Genomic DNA, 24345 nt, shown 5'->3' on the forward strand with positions numbered 1-24345 from the left:
TTTCTAAAAAAACAAGTTAAATAATCATGTTAATTATCTATATTCTTCAATTTTGACAACATTTTTCAAAATGATGGTAAAAATTAAAAAATAGGTGATGGTTCAAGTATAGAAAAAAAATTGAAAAATTTTAGAATTTTTAATAAAAAATTGAAAATAATTTTTTTCTCTTAATAAACAAAAAAAAAATAATATTTTAATGGTAAATAGATAGAACACATGAGTACAAATAAATTCTGAAAATTTGTAAAGAAAAAGATGGTCTTTTTGAGAAAAAAATTTTTTTTATTTTTTCGAAAAATTGAATTTTTATCCTTGTTTTTCATCATCTTCATTTTGCGTAATTTTTATCATAAAAAGGTACAAAAAAAGGTAAAAAAAATGAGCTCAAGAGCAACAAAAAAGGTTTAAAAATTACGAAAGTTTTGCGATTTTATAAAAGAAAATGTAAAAAAGTCATTTTTTTGCGAAAATCATAAAATATTTGTAGAAAGTGCAAAAAAACGTATCTAATATTAAAAAAATACGTATTTTTTTTATTTGGAAATGCCCTGATATTTTTATTATTAATGTTCATTCTTTCAAAGTAAAACATTTTTCTAAAGCGCCGGACATTTTCGAGGACATTTTTTTAAAAATTTATTTAGATCTGTTTCCATGTATATATTTTTTTTAAATATTGATAATAATTATTTATCTATATAATATTATAACTGTAATTATACTGTTTTATTCTCAATATAATTATTAAAATATATTTTTACATATGTACAAATTTTGTACTTAATATATTTACAAATATTTTTGCATTTTCTTACTCAAAAATACGGCACTGAAAGTTGATGACTTCACATGCTGTCATTGACTCTATAGAACAGATACGTATGTAGTTTTTAATTGTGACTTTGATAAATTCAATATTTTAGAGTGAAATTTTTTGTTGGATATAATTGACTATAATTGACAGAACGTCAATTATAGTTTAATCATTAAAGCAACTTTTTGACCAAAAGACTCTATTAAATAATAGTTAATAGTTCAATTTATTTATTTATGACGTAAACAATAATAGTAAATAATAATAGCAATAATAATAAAAAATCAAAAGTAAAAAAAGACTTGTAATAGAAAATATAAAAGATGATGAACAAGTTTAAAATAATAGATTGAACTTACTTCCGAGTATTATCACTGACTATTTTGTCAGGTGCTCCATAATTCGGTGGATTTGCGTAAGGATCATATCCAAGAACCGACAACATTGGGGCAATGTCTGCCATTTGATCTATAACATCCTTAGGGATATGTCCGACCCACTTTGTCAACGCTTCTAAATTTACTGGCTTAATGACTTGATCAGACGATCTTTCGACTCTGAAATGATAATAAAATTTATTTCTATTTAGAATTTTATCTAACTTTACTAATTAAAATTTTCAAAAACATTTTAGTTGCTGTAAAATTTGTGTATAATCTTTTATAAAAAAAAAAAAAAATATGAAAAGGTATTGGTAGTCTGTGAGTTTGAAAAGTTTTAAAATGAGAAATTTTAATTTCTAAATACTATTTGAGTGGAAGAAGGAGGAGAAGGAGGAAGAAGAACGTTTTCAAATATGTGAAATTGCTTATCACTCAATTCGATGTTTGAGGTAACTTGATGCGAATTCACAGTATAATATCAATCAAAACTTTCAAGTCTCTCTTCGCTTACTTGCTGAGCGGAACTCCTCCCGGTTTATTGATGAATTCTTCATGGTGAAGTACTGACTCGTTCCAAGGTACGTCCAAGAAACCGAGAATTTTCTCCATCCACACTCGAGGATGGAGCACCAATTGCTCGTAAGGAACCATTAGGCAACGATCTCTTCCAACGTCTTTGCACTGATTGTACATAGTTGATATTGCAACATTCCACTTCGACAAACATTGTCTGTAGGACGTTAAATCGAATCCTGTTATTGTCACCTGAAAAATTGTGATGGATTAACTTTTTAACTAAAAATCAAACGTCAGAAATTCAACATTTATCTTAACTTTGTTTAAATAGGTTGTCTTTTAATTTCCATAATAAACTGAAATTTATCTAGTGTCCGTAATAAATTTGTGCATTTATATGAGCCGATATCAAAACTATACACAAAAATTTACATAAAAGTGTTACATTTTACAACAAAAAAGTAATGTTACTTTAACATTCAACTTTTTTGAAGGAGTTTGTTTAAACATTTATTTTTATGTTACCATTCTGTATGTGTATCTTCATGCATTAACTTTCATGTTCTAGAACCTTCTGTCTTGTAAATTCAAACAATGAATTCCGAGTGATATTGATCCACATATTTAAATGCAAATCCAAGCTTGGTCACTCTTATTATATGACTGTATATAGAAAGATAATAAAACGCCTTTGACAATATTCAGATTCACGAAACCAACTATATAAATGTAAAAATACAGTTTCGGTGCTACACAATTGGATCTACTGTCTAAAATCTTTGTTTTAGTCAAAATAGTCTGATATCGAGAAGAAGTCCCTCTTTGATAAAATTAGCCCGGAGGTCAAAGTTATTATTTTTCTTATTAAAAGAATTCATAAAAAACACTATTTTTAGGCTTTTTAAAGAAGGATCCTCTTGAGTTTTTTTATAATATAGAGTTAGGAAAAAAATAAATTAAAAAAATGTAAGAAAAGTAATTAGAAAGGAGATGTTGGGAAGTTTATCTAAACAAAGAACTAAAGAGACTAAAGGCAGTAACCAGTAACAAATAATGATGAATGAAATAATCATAAAAAGATGTATACAAAGGCCGTATCATTTTTACAATTTTTCGAGACGATTATCAAGTTTGGTCTTTTTTTCATCAAATTAGAGCTTTTTTTTATTAAAAAAGAGCTTTTTCCGATACACAAAGGTACTCAGAACTTTTTTAGAATTATTTCCGATACAGAAAAAAATTTGTGCCTTGAAAAACGACGCTAGTCTCATCAACTTTTTTAAAACAATTTTTCGAGTCGAATTTCAAAGTTGGGCTTTTTGTCATCAAATTGGAACTTTTTTTTATTAAAAAAGAGGTTTTACCGAAACACGGAAGCACTCAGAACTTTTTTAGAATTATTTCCGATTCAGAAAAAATGTGTGCCTTGAAAAACGAAGCTGGTGTTGACAATTTATTTTTACAATTTTTGTAGTCGAATATCAAATTTTGTCTTTTTTTTCATCAAATTGGAGCTTTTTTTTTATTAAAGAAGAGCTTTTTCAAAAATATGGAGGTACTCGAAACTTTTTTAGAATTTATTTCAGATTCAGAAGAAATTTTTATCTTGAAAGACAACGCTGAATCCGAATTTGAAGTGAAATTTTCTACATTCAAAATGTCGGATCCAATATGGCGGATAATTTCGGAGATTGATGCAATTTGATCGAAATGGTGACAAAAATTTTAAAAATGAATTAAAGTCTGATGTCAGACTTCAAAAGTGCAAAATGGTTTGAAAAATATATAACTTAATTAAATGTGCAGCGTACAGTTGAAGAAAAATGAACTATTTTGTAATATATTTTTCGTAATGAAATTCGTTATTCATAAGAAAGAATAATTTATATTTAGACTAAAGAAAGAAACTATTTTAATTGGTTTAAAATAGATCCACTCTTAAACATGAAAATTCAATAATAAAAACCAGAAACGATGTGAAGGAAACTTGTTAGACTAATCGGTAATTCTGACAATCATTAATAGTCGATATTCAAAGTATAAAATTCTTGTTAATATTAAATTAAAATCAATTATATTAAAGAGCACTGAACTCTAAACGGAGTAAAAGCTGTAAAATTATTCATTGGATTTATTTCTAAATTAAAACGATCGTAGTTATGTTTAAAGATCAAATTACAAATTTTTTTGAATTTTCATTGTTTTGTTAAAATTAAAATATAATTCTTAAAATAATTGAAATATTTTAATGTTCTTGAACTTAATTTATAAATATACCACTTGCAATCAGAATGCATTTAACAGATTTCCTACTTTTTGTTTAATTTATTGAATAGTTAGTAGTTAGAGATAAAGAATTAGCATAATAGATGAAGAATTAGATTTTATAATTAGTTACTAGATCAAATGTAATTTGTCAAACAAAGTTTATATTCTCTTGTGGCAAAAAAAAAATTTTTTTTTATCGACCAGTATAATAATTAAAACTACCCTTATTTATAACTGCAATTTGCATATTTATGAATATACTCTTATTATACTGTAATGAATATATCACAAAAGTTTTGTGGTTTTTCATATATATATTTTTGTAAGTTTTCCTAGAAAATTAAATTGCATTTCGTTCGGCTTCGTTTTCTTTTTTTTTTTCTTTTGCATTGAATAAAGTTTTCTCATTTTATTGGAAAACGAGTATATTTCAACTATTATTAAGTTATATTTGAGGTTTACCTTTCTGGTTATAATAGAATGAACAGTTGCTCGTCCGTCCCGGACCATAAAAATAAACTTGGCGTTGGGGAATAGTTCGAGAACGTAAGAACCAAGCTTCAATGTAAGTGGATCCTTGTTGCACAGGCGTGGAGCTGGTTCACCATGTCTTGCTATCACCTCGAGACAAAAGGCTGCTATCGCACTATCTATTACCTGAAGAGAGATAATATATTTTTAGCATGTTCCAAAAAGAATTTCTTACAAAGAATTTAGTGAAAAATATTTTTCACATTTATACATATACGATATTAAACATTTTTCTTGAGATTAGATTTGAAAAATAGAAAAGTGATTTAGAAAATATGTTATGAGAATAGTTGAATTATTATGAATTATTTTACATCTTTTGAAAGTCCAGCTTCTTCAAGGCGTAAACTTTCCCTTTCTGATTTGTACCAGTGTGTTCTCATTTGTAAAATTCTTGGTATCACTCTCGTCTCTTGGCCACATCTAGAAAATTTTTTTTCGAAAATTAACATTTTATTTTGTTTAAAAGTATTTTTTATTCCCTTTTAGAATAATTGTCGTGATTTTTAATTAAAATAAAATTGTTTATTCGTTGTATTGTATGCTTTTAAACGATACATATGCACAAAGAGAATGAAACAATTTATTAATTATATTAGTAATATAATGAATAATAATAATAATAATAATAATAATAATAATAATAATAATAATAATAATAATAATAATAATAATAATAATAATAATAATAATAATAATAATAATAATAATAATAATAATTGTTATTATTAATAATTATTCTGCAAAACCGAAAACATAAACCACTCTAACTTATTTGAAATTTCGTTTTGATTATTAATTAATTAAATTAATTATTACCTCACTTCTGGATGGGCATCCAACATGGCACGCATTAAAGTTGTTCCCGACCGTGGCATTCCACCAATGAAAATTAAAGGCATATACCTATCATAACTATATGTTTTTTGGTCATATGGTCCAACTACATATTTCTGCAAACAAAAAAATAACATTTTATTGAAACCAATTAAATTCCGTTTATTTTTCCTTTTTTTTTCTTTCTTCTCAAATTAATAAATGGAAATATTATGTGAAACTTCTTTGCGAGTAGAAAAAATTAATTATTATGTCACTAAAAAGTTTCTCTTAATTAATAATTTAAAATGTTGATTCCATATGCAGTTAATTACTACAAACACGTCACTCCAGTAGCTGTTTGAATGCGATAAGGACACGTTTGGTCCTTTATCACATGAAATGAATAAGCTCATGAATGTAACACGCACGAACACAAACATATATATATATATATATATATCAAATATATATATATATATATATATATATATATATATATATATATAACATATTTTTAATAAATATCAAGCCATTTACAAAGTATTTTTTTAGTTCATATGTAGCACATAATTAAAAGCGGTATTTCTTCTCAGGTAAGTTGATTTTCAATCTAGTTCATTTTAAATATATTTGACCAGGTCTATAAAAAGGGACCTTACGTGTCAAAAAATCATTTTAAAAATTAACGAAGACGATAATTTGGGGAAATTAAAAACTGAACCATTCCTAGGTAGTTTAAGGTATAATGAATAACTGAAATCCGTTTTCAAAAAAGTTGATAAAAAAAATTTATATAACTTCATAAATGGTGGTATTTAAGGGTTTTTCAAAATCATTGTGAAATATGGTATTGTTTCAACATCAAAAGTTGATGAAAATATCTGAAACTCGTTAATCGAGAGTTTTTGGGGTCGCTGATTACGAATCCGATACAGTTATTGTCAATTATCAAAATTAAAATTTGACATTATATTCGTAATCAGCGACCTTAAAAACCCTATTATTATCTTTTTTTTTATTAAAAATGATCAACTTTTTAAAAAAGTTGACAGTTTCTTTGACAGCTGTCAATTATCAAAATTCAAATTTGACATCATATTCGTAATCAGCGACCTCAAAAACCCTATTATTGATTTTTTTATTGAAAATGATCAGTTTTTAGGGAAGTTGACAGTTGAATTGACAGCTGTCAACTGTAAACTTGTTAATCTGACATCACATTCGTAATCAGTGACCTCGAAAACCCTTTTACTGACATTTTCATTAAAAACCGTTATTGTTTAAAAAAGTTGACAGTTTCTTTGACGGTTGTCAATTATCAAAATTCAAATTTTATATCAAATTCATAATCAGCAACCTCGAAAACCCTGTTATTGTCTTTTTTATTAAAAATTCTCATTTTTTAGAGAAGTTGACAGTTGAATTGAAAGCTGTCAACTTTCAAATTGTCAATTTAACATCATATTCGTAATCAACGACCTCGAAAACCCTTTTACTGACATTTTAATTAAAAATAGTTATTATTTATAAAAGTTGACAGTTTCTTTGACAGCTGTCAACTGTCAAAATTCAAATTTGATATCATATTCGTAACCAACGACCTCAAAAACCCTTGTACTGATATTTTAATTAAAAACAGTTATTATTTAGAAAAGTTGACAGTTTCTTTGACAGATGTCAATTGTCAAAATTCAAATTTGACATCATATTCGTAACCAGCGACCTCGAAAACACTTGTACTAACAGTTTCATTAAAAACAGTTATTATTCAAAAAAGTTGACAGTTTCTTTGACAGCTGTCAATTATCAAAATTCAAATTTGACATCATATTCATAATCAGCGATCTCAAAAACCCTATTATTGTCTTTTTTATTGAAAATGATCATTTTTTAGGGAAGTTGACGGTTGAATTGACAGCTGTCAACTGTCAAATTGTCAATTTAATATCATATTTGTAATCAGTGACCTCTAAAACACTTTTATTTATTTATTTATTGGTGTTTATACTTTTACTGACGTTTTCATTAAAAACAGTTCTTATTTAGAAAAGCTGACAGTTTCTTGACAGATGTCAACTGTCAAAATTTAAATTTAACATAATATTCGTAACCAGCGACCTCGAAAACCCTTGTACTGACATTTTAATTAAAAATAGTTATTATTTAGAAAAGTTGACAGTTTCTTTGACAGCTGTCAATTATCAAAATTCAAATTTGACTTTATACTCGTAATCAGCGACCTCGAAAACACTTTTACTGACATTTTTATTAAAAACAGTTATTATTCAAAAAAGTTGACAGTTTCTTTGACAGATGTCAACTGTCAAAATTCAAATTTGACATCATATTCGTAATAAACGACCTTGAAAACCCTATTATTGTCTTTTTGTATTAAAAATGATTACTTTTTAGAGAAGTTTATAGTTGAATTGACAGCTGTCAACTGTCAAATTGTCAATTTAACATCATATTCGTAATCAGCGGCCTCGAAAACCCTTAGAAACTTGTATCACTTATTTATACTTATTGATGCTATTTAGAAAACTTAGTTTTTTTCTATGTTTGGGGAATTTTGTTAATTCATATGAAAAACAAGGTTTTTTTAAATTTAAACTTTAATTGCTGTTTTCGCACGTAAAGTCCCTTTTTAATAGACCAGGTCACATATGCGAGCAAATTAAACATATTAAAAAAGTAAATATAGTACGTGAATGGAAATTTAATATTTGTTAAAAATGCAGAAAAATTCTTCAATTTAATCTTTTGCAGTCACAATAAAGAAAGTATTTTCCCATTCCAAGGGGAGTAGTACAACGTCATGCCAGACCGTGTCTGATCAAAACGGGATGTTTCTACTGAAATACCTTTCTACTAGGTATGTAACAAAAGTGACAACCACTGACAACTAAAGACATTTAAATCAAGAAAATTTTTCTTATATTCCTTCTCACAAATATTACCTACATAAACTTTTCAACTTGAATTATATTTACATAAACTAATTTCTTTATTCAACATAGGTAATTATAATATCAAAAGTTTTTTTATTTCTAAATAAAAGAGCAATTTTTTTCTCATTAATTATTTTACTTCATATATTTTTGAAATAATGTAATTTCGCTATCTTGCATTCGTCAATTATGTTTAACAAATAAAAATTATACCCACTTTGTTTATTATATGCCTTTTTCTATAACAAATTTCGTTTGACTGGTCTAAATTATATGCAAAGTTTTCTCCTTTTTATTTATAAAAAATATTAGAAAATTGTTACTTGTTAAAAAATTATGATTAAGAAATAGAAATATTTTTGTCGAAAATTTTCAATTTTCATAAGTAAATTATTTGCATCATTTCTATTTCTTACTTACAATTGTTTAAATTCAAAGTTTTTTTTAAATAAAGGAAAAAAAAATCTTTATGAATTCTATTTGTGAATCACAAATTTTTGATTGAAAATGAAATTTAAAATGAAATAGAAAATTTTTGAATTTTTAGAAGAAAAAGGAAAAAAATTTACTCAAAAAAATGTTCTGTTACATTTATTTACGAATTTCTTTAATTGGAAAATTATTCAAAAACATCAATAACTTCTTTTTTAATAAATACCTATTTAATTATTATTATTTTTATATAAGAATTAAGATTTTCAAATTCAAACCTTTTTGAAATTAAACAACCCAAATACTTCATTAAAGATGACTGTGTGATAAAATAATTATTTTATATTATACTAATATATTGTCACTGTAACTTCTTCAAAATTATTTTCATCATTTCAATTCAATTATTATTTTCTAGAATTTTTAACTAAAATTCTTCTCTAAATCAACTTTATTTTTAATAATTTTTAAAAAAGTTCTGTGAGAATTTTCAAATTCATTTGTTTACAATTCAATTGTACGAAATTACAAACATTTTAATTTGAAAACTTTTCAGAATTCAATTATTTCTAAAAATTCACGCTATAATGATTTTAATATTCAATCTAAAATTTAAACTAAAAAATTCATTTTTATATCAATTTTTATTAGGAAATTCTACGAGAATTCCATTATTTAAATACAAAAATAAATAGTTTATTGAATAAATTAATGTTTCTTAAAAATTAATTCTTATAAAGAATTTAATATCAAATTTTTAAATAATTGAATTCTTTTGACGAAATTTAATCAAATTTTTAAGAATATAATTACATTTTTCGAGAAATTCCATTAAAATTGTTTTAAAAATAATTGAAATTCTGCGATGAGTTCTATTATTTATAAAAATAATTAAATTCCTAAAAAAAACTTTTATTATTTAAGAAAATAATTGAATTATTGTGAAGAAATTAAAAAAAAATTTGTTAATTGAATTCTTATGAAATTTTTATTATTTTTGAAGATAATTGAATTTCTGCGAAGAATTTTATTAGTTTTGAAAACAATTGAATTTCTGCAATAATTTGTAACTTCGACAAAATTCAATTTTTTTTTAGTGTTTTTAACTAAAATTCTTCTATAAATCCATTATTTTTAATAATTAATTAAACATACAATAAAAAATTTAACGAATTTCAGAAGAAATTGAATAAAATTTTTTTACATTCTATCATTTTTAAAATTGCTAATTTTATTTAGAAAAATGATTAAAAAATTCGCGCGAAAATTGTTGCTTGTTCGATTCATAATCAGTGACAAACCGAAGATCAATATAGGTGAATATAAAAATAAAATTGTAAAGTGGAAAAAACATTTAAATAATTGATACACCTGAAAATTGACAAATTAAAATGGTGACATAACAATTAAAATGAAATAAAAAATTACAAAAAATTTCCTGTTAAAACGAATAAAAACTTGAAATTCAGGTCAGAATTCGTAAGTCAATATGCAAACATACAAAAAATTAGATTCACAGTTACAACACAGGAGGCGAATAAACCCTAAAAAATTTAAATATAAATTTGCAATTTTTTTGCGACTTTTTCGAGAGGAAAACATAACTTTAAAATTTATACAGTTTAAAATTAAAACGTAATTTTGAGAAAGGAAACACAGTTTTCAAAAAAATGCTATTTACAAAAAAAAAATTTGTAATTCTTTTTTTTTTTTTTTGTTCAATGCGATTAAAAGATTTTGTCATAATGTAAAAGTTCTCATTTTTCTTCTCTCGAATTTTTCGTCAACCATTCATTTAAATATTTTCGACGTTGAAAATCCAGAGTGGAAAACATTCGCATATATCCCTAATTGATACTGCAATTTAAACAGACGTTAAAAAGTGTGGTAAAAATATTTTACAATTAGTATTTTTCGCCTCTATGCCGTGAAACGTGGTTTTGTTCCTTTTTTCCGTTATTTTTTTTTTTTTTATTTATTTATTTTTTTTTTTGCTGAAGTGGAGAAATTGCACGTGAAATGCGACTAGCGATTTATGCCGTGGAAAGGATGAACGCGACAGAAACTCGTTTCTCTTCCGTTCGCACGTTGTGTGCAGAGTTTTGTTTTGGCCCTTCTTGTTTTTTTTTTCCTTTCAACCCAAAGCAATGTAGACATATAGAGAAGTTATTCTAGACAAAACATTCCGAGAGAAAGTGATACACTTGCAATTTATGCAGAAAAAAAAACTCTCTGTCCTTTTCATTGTCTTGAAAAAATTATAATCTCCTTTCCTTTATTTCTTTTAATGTAAATTCTTAAAAAATATATATTTGCAGAGGGGAAATAAATTTCTTGAATTAATAAATTTTTTCCTTTTTTTTAAAAAAAAGACAAAGGATATTAATTTAAATCGCACTTATTTACTTCAGGACGACTGCATCTTAAAATTTACTTTATGAAATTTCAATAATCGTTATTGGAATAAGAAAAGTTTTTTTTATGATAGCAAAAGACTTTTCATTTCATTAAGTACCGCGCTCTTCTCTCGTTTTTAATCTATTATTCGATTGATGCTAAAACATTAAATTTAAAATCTTATATGCGGCTTTAAATAAAATTCTGTCGATATTAAAATGAATTATATTCTTTAATCTATTTTCAAATTTCGCAAAAATTAAAATATGAGTCTAAAATTAATAAAATAGATGAGAAAAATCTATCCAAAAAATTGTTATTTGTTAAACATTTGGAAATTAATATTAGTTTTTGTTAACAAATAAACGAAATCATTTTTGCATTCGAAAATTCATAATTTGAAATAACATTTTTTATTTCAAAACGCTAAAGATCTATACAAATTTCATATCAGTATTTTTGAAAATTGTTATTTTATTTTTCTACCCATTTTCTCTAATGCTTTTGAAAATTTAGTACTAGATTGAAAGTTTAGAAAACAAGTCATTAAATATCCGAATATGGCTCTCGGATGTTTACCAGAAAAGTTTTACAAAACTATATGGTCATTTGAACGATTATGTGTTCGTTCTCTATAGTTTTAAATCAAATTTTTTATTTCCACATTTTTTCGAGGATATTTTATACATAATCTAATATATTAAATAGATTTTTCCAGTAGCTTGGGGGTGTCTTTAAGTTTGAGAAACTTGACTTCATGGACGAATGACCAGGCTAATAGACTGTCCATCTAAAGAAAAAGAAAATAAAAAAAACTTTTATCAAGCTCCTTTCAAAGTGGTTCGTTTTAAAAGTTTCAACGAACAGTCAAGCCACAGTTAACTATATATATAGAAACAAGGCGCCATTCTTCATAAAAAGAGTAACTTTTAGTTCTCAGCCATCGATAATTCTCTTAGGAATAAAACAGTAATTGCAGATTTCCAAACTTAACTTGTTTGTAAAGAAAGTTTGAATATTGCTCGGCAAACTTTAAGCAACGTTCCAGGTTTTTCAGGTTAAAAAACAGAATTTTTCCATGTTTTTAAAACTACATTTAAATATAAAAAAATTTTCTTTTCTTTAAATTAAATAATTCCAATCAATTTTATTGTTATATTTATTTTTTTTAAAATAAATATTTAGTCATTACCTATAATTTTTCCATAAGAATAAGGATTTTCAAAAATTTTAAATTCAAATCTTTTTGAAACTAAACAACTTATAAAAAATTGTTATAAAACTTGAAGAAATCGAACACTCCGAGTCTTCGACTCGGAGCAATCGATATCTTCATGTTTTATAATAAATAAAAATGACGGACTGATAAAATCATTATTTTATATTATAAAAATATTGTTACTGTAACTTATTCAAAATTAAAGGTGAAAGAAGTTAACAATTTTCCGAATCAATCTCACAAATAAATAAATCTCATAAATTTCCATTAATTATTCAAAATTACTTTCATCACTTTAATTTAATTACTGTTTTCCAGAATTTTTAACTAAAATTCTTCTTTATAAAGTTTAAATTAATTATTTTTAATAATTTTTGAAAAATTTCTTTGAAAATTTTCAAATCCTTTTGTTTACAATTCAATTTTGAGAAATTTAATCGATTATTCGGAAATTCGATTCCAAAAATATATATTAGAAAATAAAAACTTCAAATAACTTAAAAAAAATTCAATTAAACTTTTTCAAAAAAATTAAATCTACACAATTTTTAGTTAAGTATTAAATATTCAAACTTAAAGACTATGATTTGAAACCTTTTCAAAATTCAATTATTGAATTAGTAAAAATATTCACTAATTGGAATTAATGACTGATTTTTTATTTTTGAAATAGTTAATTTTACTATTAAATTAATAGAAACGACTATTTATTAGTAAAATCTGCTAATTCAAAAGCAAAAAGCCATAGTCACTAATTCAAATTAGAAAAGATTTTTAATAATTCAAATTTAGAGAGTTTAATATTCAATTATTATGTAAAATTTTAACTGAAATTCATTTTCAAATCAATTTCTATTAGAAAATTTTACGAGAATTCAATTATTTAAATACAAAAATAAATAATTTATTAAAGAATGCAATGTTTTTTAAAATTGAACTCTCATTTAAAGAATGTTATCAACAAATTTTGAAATAAGTAATTAAAATTCTTTTGACGAATTTCAATAAAATTTTTAAAAATAATTTTATTTTTCGAGAAATCAGATTAAAATTGTATTAAAAATAATTGACTCTGTAAGAAATTTGATTGAATAGAGAAAAGTTTTTGGAAATAATTAAAATTTTGTAAAATAATTTTATGTAAAATTTTAACTGAAATTCATTTTCAAATCAATTTCTATTAGAAAATTCTACGAGAATTAAATTATTTAAATACAAAAATAAATAATTTATTAAAGAATTCAATGTTTTTTAAAATTCAACCAACTCTCATTTAAAGAATTTTACCAACTAAATAATTAATAAGAATAAATTTGAAATGAAATTTTGAAAAATTTGAAAAAAAAAAAAAATTTGAAAATTTAAAAATTTTGAAATTTTGTCAAGAATTTTTTGAAATTAATTGAATTTTGGAGAAAAATTTTATTATTTATAAAGATAATTAAAATTTTGAAGAGAATTTTTTAAAACTTTTGACCATAATTGAATTTTTGCCAAGAATTTTATTACATTTGAAAATAATTGAATTATTGAGACGAATTTTAATAATATTTATTTTTAAATAATTGAATTCTTTTGTGAAATTATATTGAAAAAATAGATACTAAAAATAATTGAATTTTGATAAATTATTGAAATTAATTAAATTTCTATAGGAAGAATTTCATTAAAATTATTTTGAAAAAAAAATTGAATTGCTCAAAAGAATTTAATTAAATTTTTTGAAAATAATTTAATTCTTTCAAGAAATTTAATGAAAAATGTATTGCCAAGAATATTTAAATTCTGATGAATTTTAATAAAATTTTTACGAATAATTTAATTTTTCGAGAAATTCCATTAAAATTGTATTAAAAATAATTGAAATTCTGCGATCAGTTTTATTATTTATGAAAATAGTTGAATCTTGGTAAAAAATTTGATTATTTATGAAAATAATTGAATTATTGCAAAGAAATTTTATAAAGAATTTGTAAATAATAGAATTCCTGTGAATTTTTTTATTATTTAATTAATTCATTAAAAATTGAAATTTTACAAAATTTAAAATTAAAACCTTTTGAAGTTGATCTATTTATGAAAATTGTAAACGCAACTCTTTTAAAATTGAATTAATTTTTAAACTGTTTTTAAATCATTGGTGAAATTAAGGAGGATAGGTTCACGACGGTAGTCAAGATAACAATTTTTTTTTTTAAATGTTCAAATATGAAATAAATTTTAATATGTAAATTAAAAGATCATTTTTTAAAATAATGTTGTGTACATTATTATGTAAAAATCTGTAAATAATTAAAAGTTTAAGAAAAAACAGTAATATTTTGAAGAACGTAGTGCTTTGCAGTTAGAGATCTGGCAACATGGCATGAACAGCTGATGCGAGCGCATGCGAATTAGTGTTGTTTTGGTCAGTTTTGGTTGACTTTCGTCATGGAGAATAGTTTTTCTTTAGTTTGACAATTTAATAAATTGTTTTTTTTTCACTTTTTGAAATAGTGTATTTTTCAGTACTCAGCTTTATTTGAATTACTGCGCTACTCCGCTTCTCCCACCGCTCTCAACAGTTGCGATGTTGCCACGCACTCCGCGTCACTCACGTCAAAAAAAAAATTAGAAGTAACTTTAAGTTTTGGATAAATAATACTCTGCAACTAAACGGTCGATTTCGTTCTCTTTGAAGTATTATGTTCCTTAAACATTGAATTAATTTTGCTCTAATTTTGAGTTGAATCTCTTCGCTGTGAAAAAAGTTATTAACCAAGTTGTTATTTTTTTTTCATTTTTTTTTTTTTGCGGCCATTAGCTCAATGCTAAATACTGAGAAAAATAGTGAACTTTGGCCGTCAATATCTCGAAAACTATACGGTCAAATTGGCTCAGATTTAACAATAATATGCATTAATATGTCATTTAATTTTGCTGCAAATTTCAAACGAATCTCTATGATTCATGATTTTGAACTAACCTCCTTAAAACTTTATATATGCCAATTGCTTAATTTTTTATTATAGAATAATTATGTTGAAGTGTTAAGATAAGATTTCAAGAAATACAAAATTTGAATTTTTTGTTAAAAATAAAAACAGTGATTAATTTTATAAATATTGTTAAAACGATATACATTATATATGCATTATAATACATCAATCGGTTCGTTTTCGTGACAGGAATATAATTCTGACAAGAATCAATTAAAATTTCAATAAAGAAAAAAGTTATTTAAAAAAATACAAAAATTCGAATTTGTCAATAAATATTGAATTTATATTGTTATTTAAATGATGTTTTTTTTATTTCTTTAAAAATTTAAAATCAAATCCCCCCTCTGCCATTATCTAATAAAGAAATTGAGCTATGAATAATTTGTTCAGAAAGAAAGATTTTAATTTAATTTTGTTTTTATTTTCTCTTTTTGCGATTTTAATTGACAGATTTAGTTTCCTTTAAATATGATTAGAAATCTGTAAAATTTATTCTCTTTCATTATTATTTTTTATCGGGTCCAGCAATCTTTCTTAGGTAACCTTAGTATATTATTGAAAAAATATTACGGTTATAATATTTTTTAGAAAATTCAAATTGAATACAATAATGTTATGAAATTCGGTTGAAAATGATTCCCAATTAGATTTACCTAATAATTAAACATTCCAATAATACATATTCTCTTCTTTTTGGTTGGATATCAGAGAATAGTATTAATAATTTCAATCTGACGAGTATCAATTTTTTTTTATTCATTAAAACGTATTTTACTCAATATTTCCGAGGAAATCTCGTTAAATTTTACTATACGCTAGCTAAATGAACTAATTAGAGAATAGTTTTTTTTCTAAAGAAAACAAAAAGACTAGCTCTTGTTCCTAAATTTTTCGGAACAATTTTTTTTTTAAATTTTGTTCCTTTGAAAATTTGTATGCTTTTGGTAAGACACTTTAATTGAACATCAGCACATTTTTTTTTTTTTTTTTTTGAGGAAAAACGAATGGATTACAGAAACGAAAAGATTGAAAGCGCGCAGTCTAAGAAAAATGGAGGGAAAGTCTGGCAAATAAACGTATCGGTAAAGTTGCACGAACGATGGTTAAACTGAAGTTGCCATTCGTCATTCAATTGAGAAAACTTTTTAGCATTTTAATCTTATTCCGTTCTGTGGGAAATATTGAGGATGTTAATTTATTTCATTTTTTTTTTGCTAAAATAAAACATTCAAATGTCATTCAGAAAACTTTTTCCATGATTTATTTTTCTCTAAAGAAATAGATTTGAATGAAATTATTTATTGTAAGGTATTTTCTTCAGCGGTATTAATTTTCATTTGTATTTAAAGTATAGGAGAGTGTGTCTAGGTATATGAGACGGGTTTTGTTTTTGACCCATAAATTGTAAATGGGTCAACGAAATTGTAAATAAAATATACCGTTCGAAAAGTAACTTAAATTGGCAACTTTTATTCAAAGAAAGTATAGTGTTCAGATGGACTCAAAAAAAGTTATGATCAATTTTCCGAGCACATCGCTTTTGTTAACAAAAAAAATGTGTTCAGTTGTAAGACACTTATAAAAAAATCGACAGTCTCACAACTGGACACACTCCCCTACTTTTATTTTTTTCAATATGTGCTAAATTTTTATTTTAATAGGTACTATAAAAAAGTTTATTTACCTCTTTGGTTACCATAACAGCATTGGGTCTAACTTTCGGTCCACTGCATATAATGCCAAGTTGATAGAGTGCGAGGAGGAAAATTATTATTAAAATGAAGAGAAGGGGAGCTTTTCGCGTCCCACGAGACGCCAGCGACATTCCTAATGTGGATTTAGTAACTCGTACACTTCTGGTGACGGGATGCCACCAATATTGCCAGTGCATTTACAATTATTGTTTCTTCTAATTCAAGCATCAGGGGCTTCAGTTAGATAAAATTTTACCATCTGCTTCTGTAACATAAATAGAAACGAAAATTTAATTATCAAGTACCAAAGACTTTAGTCAAAGTAAACAAATACTTTGAAACATTGCCCAACAATTAAAACACCATTGCTTCGGGCAATGGAAAAATTTAAACCTTCAAAATTTTTATATTGTTGACCATGGACCAAATCTTGCAAACCATGGGCAAGAACAAAAATATTAAAAATTTAATAAAACCTAGAAATTCATATATTTTGACTATGGTTAAAAACTAGCGAACTAGCTCTCCTCTTTTGCGACGTTTCTACATTGTGATTTTTTATATCATGAGTTTCACATTTTTTCAAATTATGTCCGACAATATCTAACACAAAATCTTTTGCTGACACCTTTTTACGTTCTTTTCTAACAACATTTGACAAAATATAAAACTCATGAACATTTTTGCAAACAGTCTTTTTTAGAATCACATTGAAAAAATGGTTAATTAAAGTAAGACCAGTATCAAGACAATACAATTGTTTTTAGAAATTCTCATCAGCCATATTCGATCCGCTATTTTGAATTTTTGTAAATTAAGGTCATATTTGTAATCAGCGACACCAAAAAACCCCCGAGTAACAAGTTTCAAGAGAATTTGATTGATTTTTAAAAATAAGTCCGCCATATTGGATCCGCCATTTTGAATTTTCAAAAAGAAGGTCTTATTCGTCATCAGCGACCCCAGAAACCCGCGAGTAACAAGTTTTAAGTAAAATTAACTATTTTTGAAAATTTCCTCCATTTGTTTATAATATTGTTTAAAAAAAGTAACTTTAGTCGTCATTTAAAAATTTAATTTCCCATTCGAAAAAATATTTGTTTCTTCTCGATATTGCTTAAATCTTATGAGAGTATTAACATATGAAAGATAAAAAACGATATTACGACAACAACAAAATTTTTTTTTATAATTTTAAACAACATTTAATTTAAATTAAATTAACGAATGAATAGCTCGTTTGTTTATAGTAGAAAAAAATTTGTTTCTTTTCTAATGGTTTTAGAATTACGTCACTATTAACAGCTGTACATAAATGTTATTAAAAAAATATTATTTATTATTGTTATAAACAAATTAAGTTAACAAATGAACTGTTTCATTTGTTTATAGTCAAAATGGCATCTTTTTTTCTAATCGTTTTAAAATTATGTTAAAAATAATATTTTTCATAGATATTCTTCAAAAGTTATAATTTGTTTATGTTATAAACAATTTAAGTTAACAATTGAACTGTTCATTTGTTTATAGTCAAAATACCATGGTATTTTTTTCTAATCCTCTTAAAATTATGTTACCAATAATATTTTTTATAAATTTTTTTCATAAATAATTATAATTTCATAATAATTTGTTTATGTTATAAACAAATTAAGTTAACAAATGAACTGTTTATTTGTTTATAGTCGAAATGGCATCTTTTTTCTAATCGTTTTAAAATTATGTTAATAATAATATTTTTCATAGATATTTTTCAAAAGTTATAATTTGTTTATGTTATAAACAATTTAAGTTAACAATTGAACTGTTCATTTGTTTAAAGTCAAAATACCATGGTATTTTTGTCTAATCCTCTTAAAATTATGTTACCAATAATATTTTTTATAAATTTTTTTCATAAATAATTATAATTTCATAATAATTTGTTTATGTTATAAACAAATTAAGTTAACAAATGAACTGTTTATTTGTTTATAGTCGAAATGGCATCTTTTTTCTAATCGTTTTAAAATTATGTTAATAATAATATTTTTCATAGATATTTTTCAAAAGTTATAATTTGTTTATGTTATAAACAATTTAAGTTAACAATTGAACTGTTCATTTGTTTATAGTTAAAATACCATGGTATTTTTGTCTAATCCTCTTAAAATTATGTTACCAATAATATTTTTTATAGATTTTTTTCATAAATAATCATTTGTTTATGTTATAAACAAATTAAGTTAACAAATGAACAGTTTATTTGTTTTATAGTCGAAATGACATCGTTTGTTTTCTAATCGTTTTAAAATTATGTTACCAATAATATTTTTCATTTCGACTATAAACAAATGAACAGTTCATTTGTTATCTTAATTTGTTTATAACGTTAATAAATAATATTTTTTTGAATAATATTATTTTTAAGAATTAAGAAAAATTTGTGATATTTTTAGTGTCCTTTAAAACATAGTTAATAACAAAAAATTGTTAAATAATTTATCGATTCTTATTCTTTGAACTCTCCTGAAGAAAATTAATTAGCATTCCTAGCAGCTTCAAAATAACAATCGAAAGTAATTATTATTACATAAATCAAAAATATTTTATTCTTACTCTACAAAACATTGATTAGAGAAAACATACTTGATTGGCAAAACATGTTATTTCAAAGGAAGTAATTTACTTGGAAACTTTTTTATTTTTCGCAAAGAATAATATACTTTAAAGAAAATAAATATGAAACTTATGACGGAAATGAAACAATTTTAAATTTTATATTTCACAATGAAAAATTAAAGAATAAATATTTATTTTTGTAGCAGATGGAAAAAGGTTATACTCATCTCTCTTTCTCCCCATCAATAATTCTAATATAAATAATAGAAATTAATTCCCAAAGTAATGAAAACTGATAGCTATTAGAAAATTTTCCAGATAAATTCAATAAAAGTACATTCCCTTTAATTTCCACAGAGATTTCGTGTTTTATCACCAGAGCAGTCATATTTTTTTTCTTAATCAAACAACGTTTTCATTTATAATCGTAAAAAAGTAAATATTTCTTTTCAATTATTAAATTTTTGATATTATTCTTTTCCAATTAATTAAAATTGTATGATATGTAAATGTTATTTAAAATAAATTTTCTAATGAAATTAAAATATTCTTATATTATATTCTTGAAATAAAGAGAAGAGAATAAAATTATTTTATTTGTCTATTGCAAATGAAATAAAGTTTTACGAAATTTTAGTAGAAATTCAAATAGTTTGTTTAGTGTTTAGGAGTGAAAAGTGGCAGGTAATCCCTAAACGGGAATAATCCCTGAGCTGAATCCACTTCCGGTTAAATTTCCGGAGGGAAGTTGGTGATTCTCACTAACAAGATTATTCCTTGCGCTATATAGTGGCACAACGACAGGAGATTATGGGGTGCATCAATTTTCGCACCTCCGAGTTTTATTAGCTGTACGCATCGTTTATGCATTCAAAAGGCCCCCCTCCCCTCCCCCCACCTCATCTCTTTCTCTCTCTCTTTCGCTCGTTCACTTGAATTTTCCCTCTTCTAACAGGAGAAAACCTTACGAACTGCATAGCAATGGCTCACGAGTCCTCAGTGATTCAAATTTCATGCAAATCGTTTACAGAAGGTGGAAAGCTTTCCGGATAGTACTGCCCTCGAATTATGGAGAAAGCAAGTTTACGAGTAGCGAGAAACCTCATAAATTCGTATTTCCCCAATGTGTATATATTTTCATGTTTCTACTGGGATCAGTGCAAGAATTTATACACAATTTCACATTCGAGCAAGGTTATTCTTGTCTAGAGTGACTTTGAAAATTTCCATTCATAAAACTATATTTATGCTGATTCTTTATAGTGAACAATTATTCAATAAGAGTATGCAGTTTGTGGAAAGTTCAATTTTCATAAATTCGAAACTTTTTTTATGCTCCATATTGAAGTTGGAAATTATGAGAATATATTTTAATGTATGATCGTTGTATATTATTTAAAATATTGAGGAAGTTATACATGCTAAAAGTTGTTGCGTCAGAAAGACATTAACGCACCAGGTGCTAACCATGAGAGAGAGAGAGAGAGAGAGAAGAATAGCGGTTGATACTGTTTAGAGTTAAATTTGCTTAACGTAACACTATAATTTAAATGGTCTATTGTATTGTAATTTGGACATTTTCGTCTATATTATTATTAAAACATTACGCAACTGTTGTTTCTTGAAATTTTAATAGCAAATATAGAATTCCGGACATTTTGGTCATTAAAAAATTAATTGATTTTATCTATGAAATTTTGTTATAAAATTAAAAAAAAATTTCTACACTTGAATATGTATTTAACAAACCCTTCAAAAAGAAATCATATTCCTGTTTTTTATTTTCCTAAAACAAATCAACAAATCTGAACATTTTCCCGACCAAAGTTGTTCATATTTTTAAATCCGAAAATATTCACCAAAGAACAAACTATCGTCCATAATATCCGTCATTTAACTTTGCAAAGGTCTTTCCGCCTTAATTCCCAAAAATTCACCCAACCAACATGGAAGTCTAAACAATCAACAATTACGGTCGCATTGGATAAGATCGAATATAGACAAAAACTTGAATTATTACTTTCTTGTAAAAAGACTCTACAAAGGCATTAATAGATATCTGTTACCAAATTTAAAAATTAAAACTTATAAAATTTTTAAATATCTGAATAATAATGATCTGCTTGACAGAAAATTTGGTGACATTGAACTCACGTAAATTAATACGAATCTCTCAAAAATGTATGGTTTACCCAAGATTCATAAGAATAACAATCCTTTAAGACCTGTTGTTTCTACTATTAACTCACCAACTCATTTTTTATCCAAACAATTATTTCCCCTTCTTAATAATTCTATAAAAAACCAAAATCATATATAAGCAATAGTTATGATTTTATAAACAAAATTAAATATTTTTCTATTCCTGATGATCATATTTTGATTAGTTTAGATGCTGTCTCTCTTTTTACAACTGTTGGCTCTGATAATGTTCGTGATTTACTTATCAGACGTTATACAACTATATTATAATGTTTAAATATTTCTTTGGATGATCTACTTATGCCTTGACAATGTCTTTTTGGCAATATTTACTTTAAATTTGATAATAAATATTATATAAGTAGATATATGGTACCTCTATGGGTTCATCTATCTCTAGTTTATTTTCTGACATTGTCATAGATGACTTAGAAACCTCTTGCAATGATAGACTTTTTTTAAACCTCTATTCTACTATAGATATGTTGATGATATAATCACGAGCAATCCAAATAATAAAATCAATGAAATGGTTGATGGTTGATTTTGAATGCTAGACATACAAAAACTCACATTTTCTGGACGCACCATTAATTGTTATTCTACACATCTTTTTACTCAAAAAGTTGCAATAGTTTATAATTTTATTGATACAGCCATTAAACTCTCCCACAAAAAATGTAATTCTAAAAATATTTATTTTGTCATAGAAACTTTGGAAAAGAATAATTATCCTTTTGAATTTATAAACAAACGTATAAAAATCGCATTTGTTCTATAGAACACAACTCTTCTAACATTATAGATTCTAAAAAGGGTAACTTATATAGAATGTTTCCCAAAGTTTTTCTCCCATATATATGTACCTGGCTTATGTGAGAGGACATCAACTTTTCTTAAAAATTTTAATATTTTAACTACATATTCCTAAAAAGAATAACAAAATGAGGCATAATTTAATCATCAAAGCTAAAGATAGAAACAAAAAATCTGATAATGTCAACATTGTTTACAAAATAAACTGTAGAAATTGTTCTGCTTGTTGGATCAATCTAAGAGAATGGTAGTTGTTCGTATTAATGAACACAAAAATTCAAAAATAGGTCCCGTGTAGAAATCACCATGCTATGCCTAAAATGATTATTGGCCCTAGCTTGGACCTAACTTGGCAACCCCTTTTTATATATCCTAGGCTGGTCCTAACTTGGTACTAGCTAGGAGATCCAGTTATGACTTAGAAAAATTTTTAGGAAAATAAAGTGTCAAAATTGATACATGAAAAACATGTAAAAATTGATAAATATTCTCAATTAATATTTATAAAATTAATTGATAATCATATTTGTTTAAACAATTTATTGTTTGACATAAATCAGAAAATTATACAAATACTATAAAATAAAGTTAATTTATTAATTTATTAATTCAGCAATTGTTTAAACAAATAATTGTTATTTACTAACTTTTTACACAATCAACCTAGAAACTAGCAGTTTTTTCTAATTTTGCAATAAGTAAATACTCAGATTAGTTAATTGCAAAATTTTAAAAGACTACAAGTGTCTAGACGCTTTATTGTCTTAAGAATTAATAAATAACAACAATTTTTTGTTTAAACAAATGCTGAATTGTTAAAATTATAAATTATCTTCATATTTCACTACTCAAGTGTAATAATCGCGAAGTTAGATAAAAACTGCAAATTTTTAAGTAATTTGTTACAAAAGTTAATAAAACAGCAAAATTTATTTATTTATTTAAACAGATACAGACTGCAATATAATTATCATTAGTAAAATATATTTCTAATTTCGTTCGCTGATTTTAAGTTTCGTTTAAGTTGGTGCTAAACACTAAGAGATATTGCAATTCGAATGTGGGCTGACCCACCCAGGTCCAACCCAGGACCTACCTGGGCTTCCTAGTTTCATTAGCAAAAATTTCTAAGTCCAAGTCTAAAAAATTTTTTGCAACAAAAAATTAATGCTTAAAATGATTAAGAATAATGAAAAACGTGTTTTAACATAAATTTTTTTGACATTTTTTTAAAAAGTGGATCACCCGCTTAATTAATTAGGAAAAATTTCCAAGTCCAAAAGACGAATATTTTTTTTAGACCAAGAAATTAATGTTAAAAATGATTGAGAACAATGAAAAACCTGTTTTTAACGAAAATGTATAGATATTTTTTTTCTTGATATAATATAAAAATATTAATTTTTGAATTTTTATATTTGGATATTATTTTATTATTACTATTGTTGTTAAACTATTTTTTTTATTTATTATCGTGTATTAGTGTCAATAATTACTATATTGAATCATCAAAAGCAAGTCCACAAGTCACTGACAATAAAAATTTTCATCTCAACTAGTTTCATTAGCATAGTGGTTAGGGCGTTAGTCTCGTAGTCCGTAGGTCGTAGGTTCGATTCCCGCGTGCGTTAGATTTTATTTACTTCTTAGGTTTGCGTTTATTCCGATTTTTCTGCATTGTATTCGTATAAGTATGCAATTTAATGATTATATATACT

The 24345-nt window shown here is 24.9% G+C and overlaps 1 protein-coding gene across 5 annotated transcripts in view; it reads right to left on the reverse strand.

Moving 5' to 3' along the window:
• The window catches only part of LOC122509101 (protein-tyrosine sulfotransferase), a 363218-nt gene that overhangs the window by 5372 nt on the left and 333501 nt on the right, over nt 1-24345 (reverse strand). For 4 of the 5 annotated variants that reach the window (XM_043622879.1, XM_043622880.1, XM_043622876.1 and 1 more), the window contains 6 exons: nt 16999-17273; nt 5335-5468; nt 4830-4938; nt 4447-4641; nt 1712-1965; nt 1177-1374 (listed from right to left, as the gene is read on the reverse strand). In XM_043622879.1, coding sequence (XP_043478814.1) covers nt 1177-1374; nt 1712-1965; nt 4447-4641; nt 4830-4938; nt 5335-5468; nt 16999-17205 — 1097 coding nt within the window. In that variant the 5' untranslated portion in view covers nt 17206-17273. Of the gene's footprint in view, nt 1-818; nt 868-1176; nt 1375-1711; nt 1966-4446; nt 4642-4829; nt 4939-5334; nt 5469-16998; nt 17274-24345 lie in introns of all 5 variants that reach the window. The other variant, XM_043622881.1, reaches the window with a different exon arrangement.

This window comes from Leptopilina heterotoma, unplaced genomic scaffold (genome assembly GCF_015476425.1).
Source record: "Leptopilina heterotoma isolate Lh14 unplaced genomic scaffold, ASM1547642v1 Lhet_6, whole genome shotgun sequence".
NCBI lineage: Eukaryota > Metazoa > Arthropoda > Insecta > Hymenoptera > Figitidae > Leptopilina > Leptopilina heterotoma.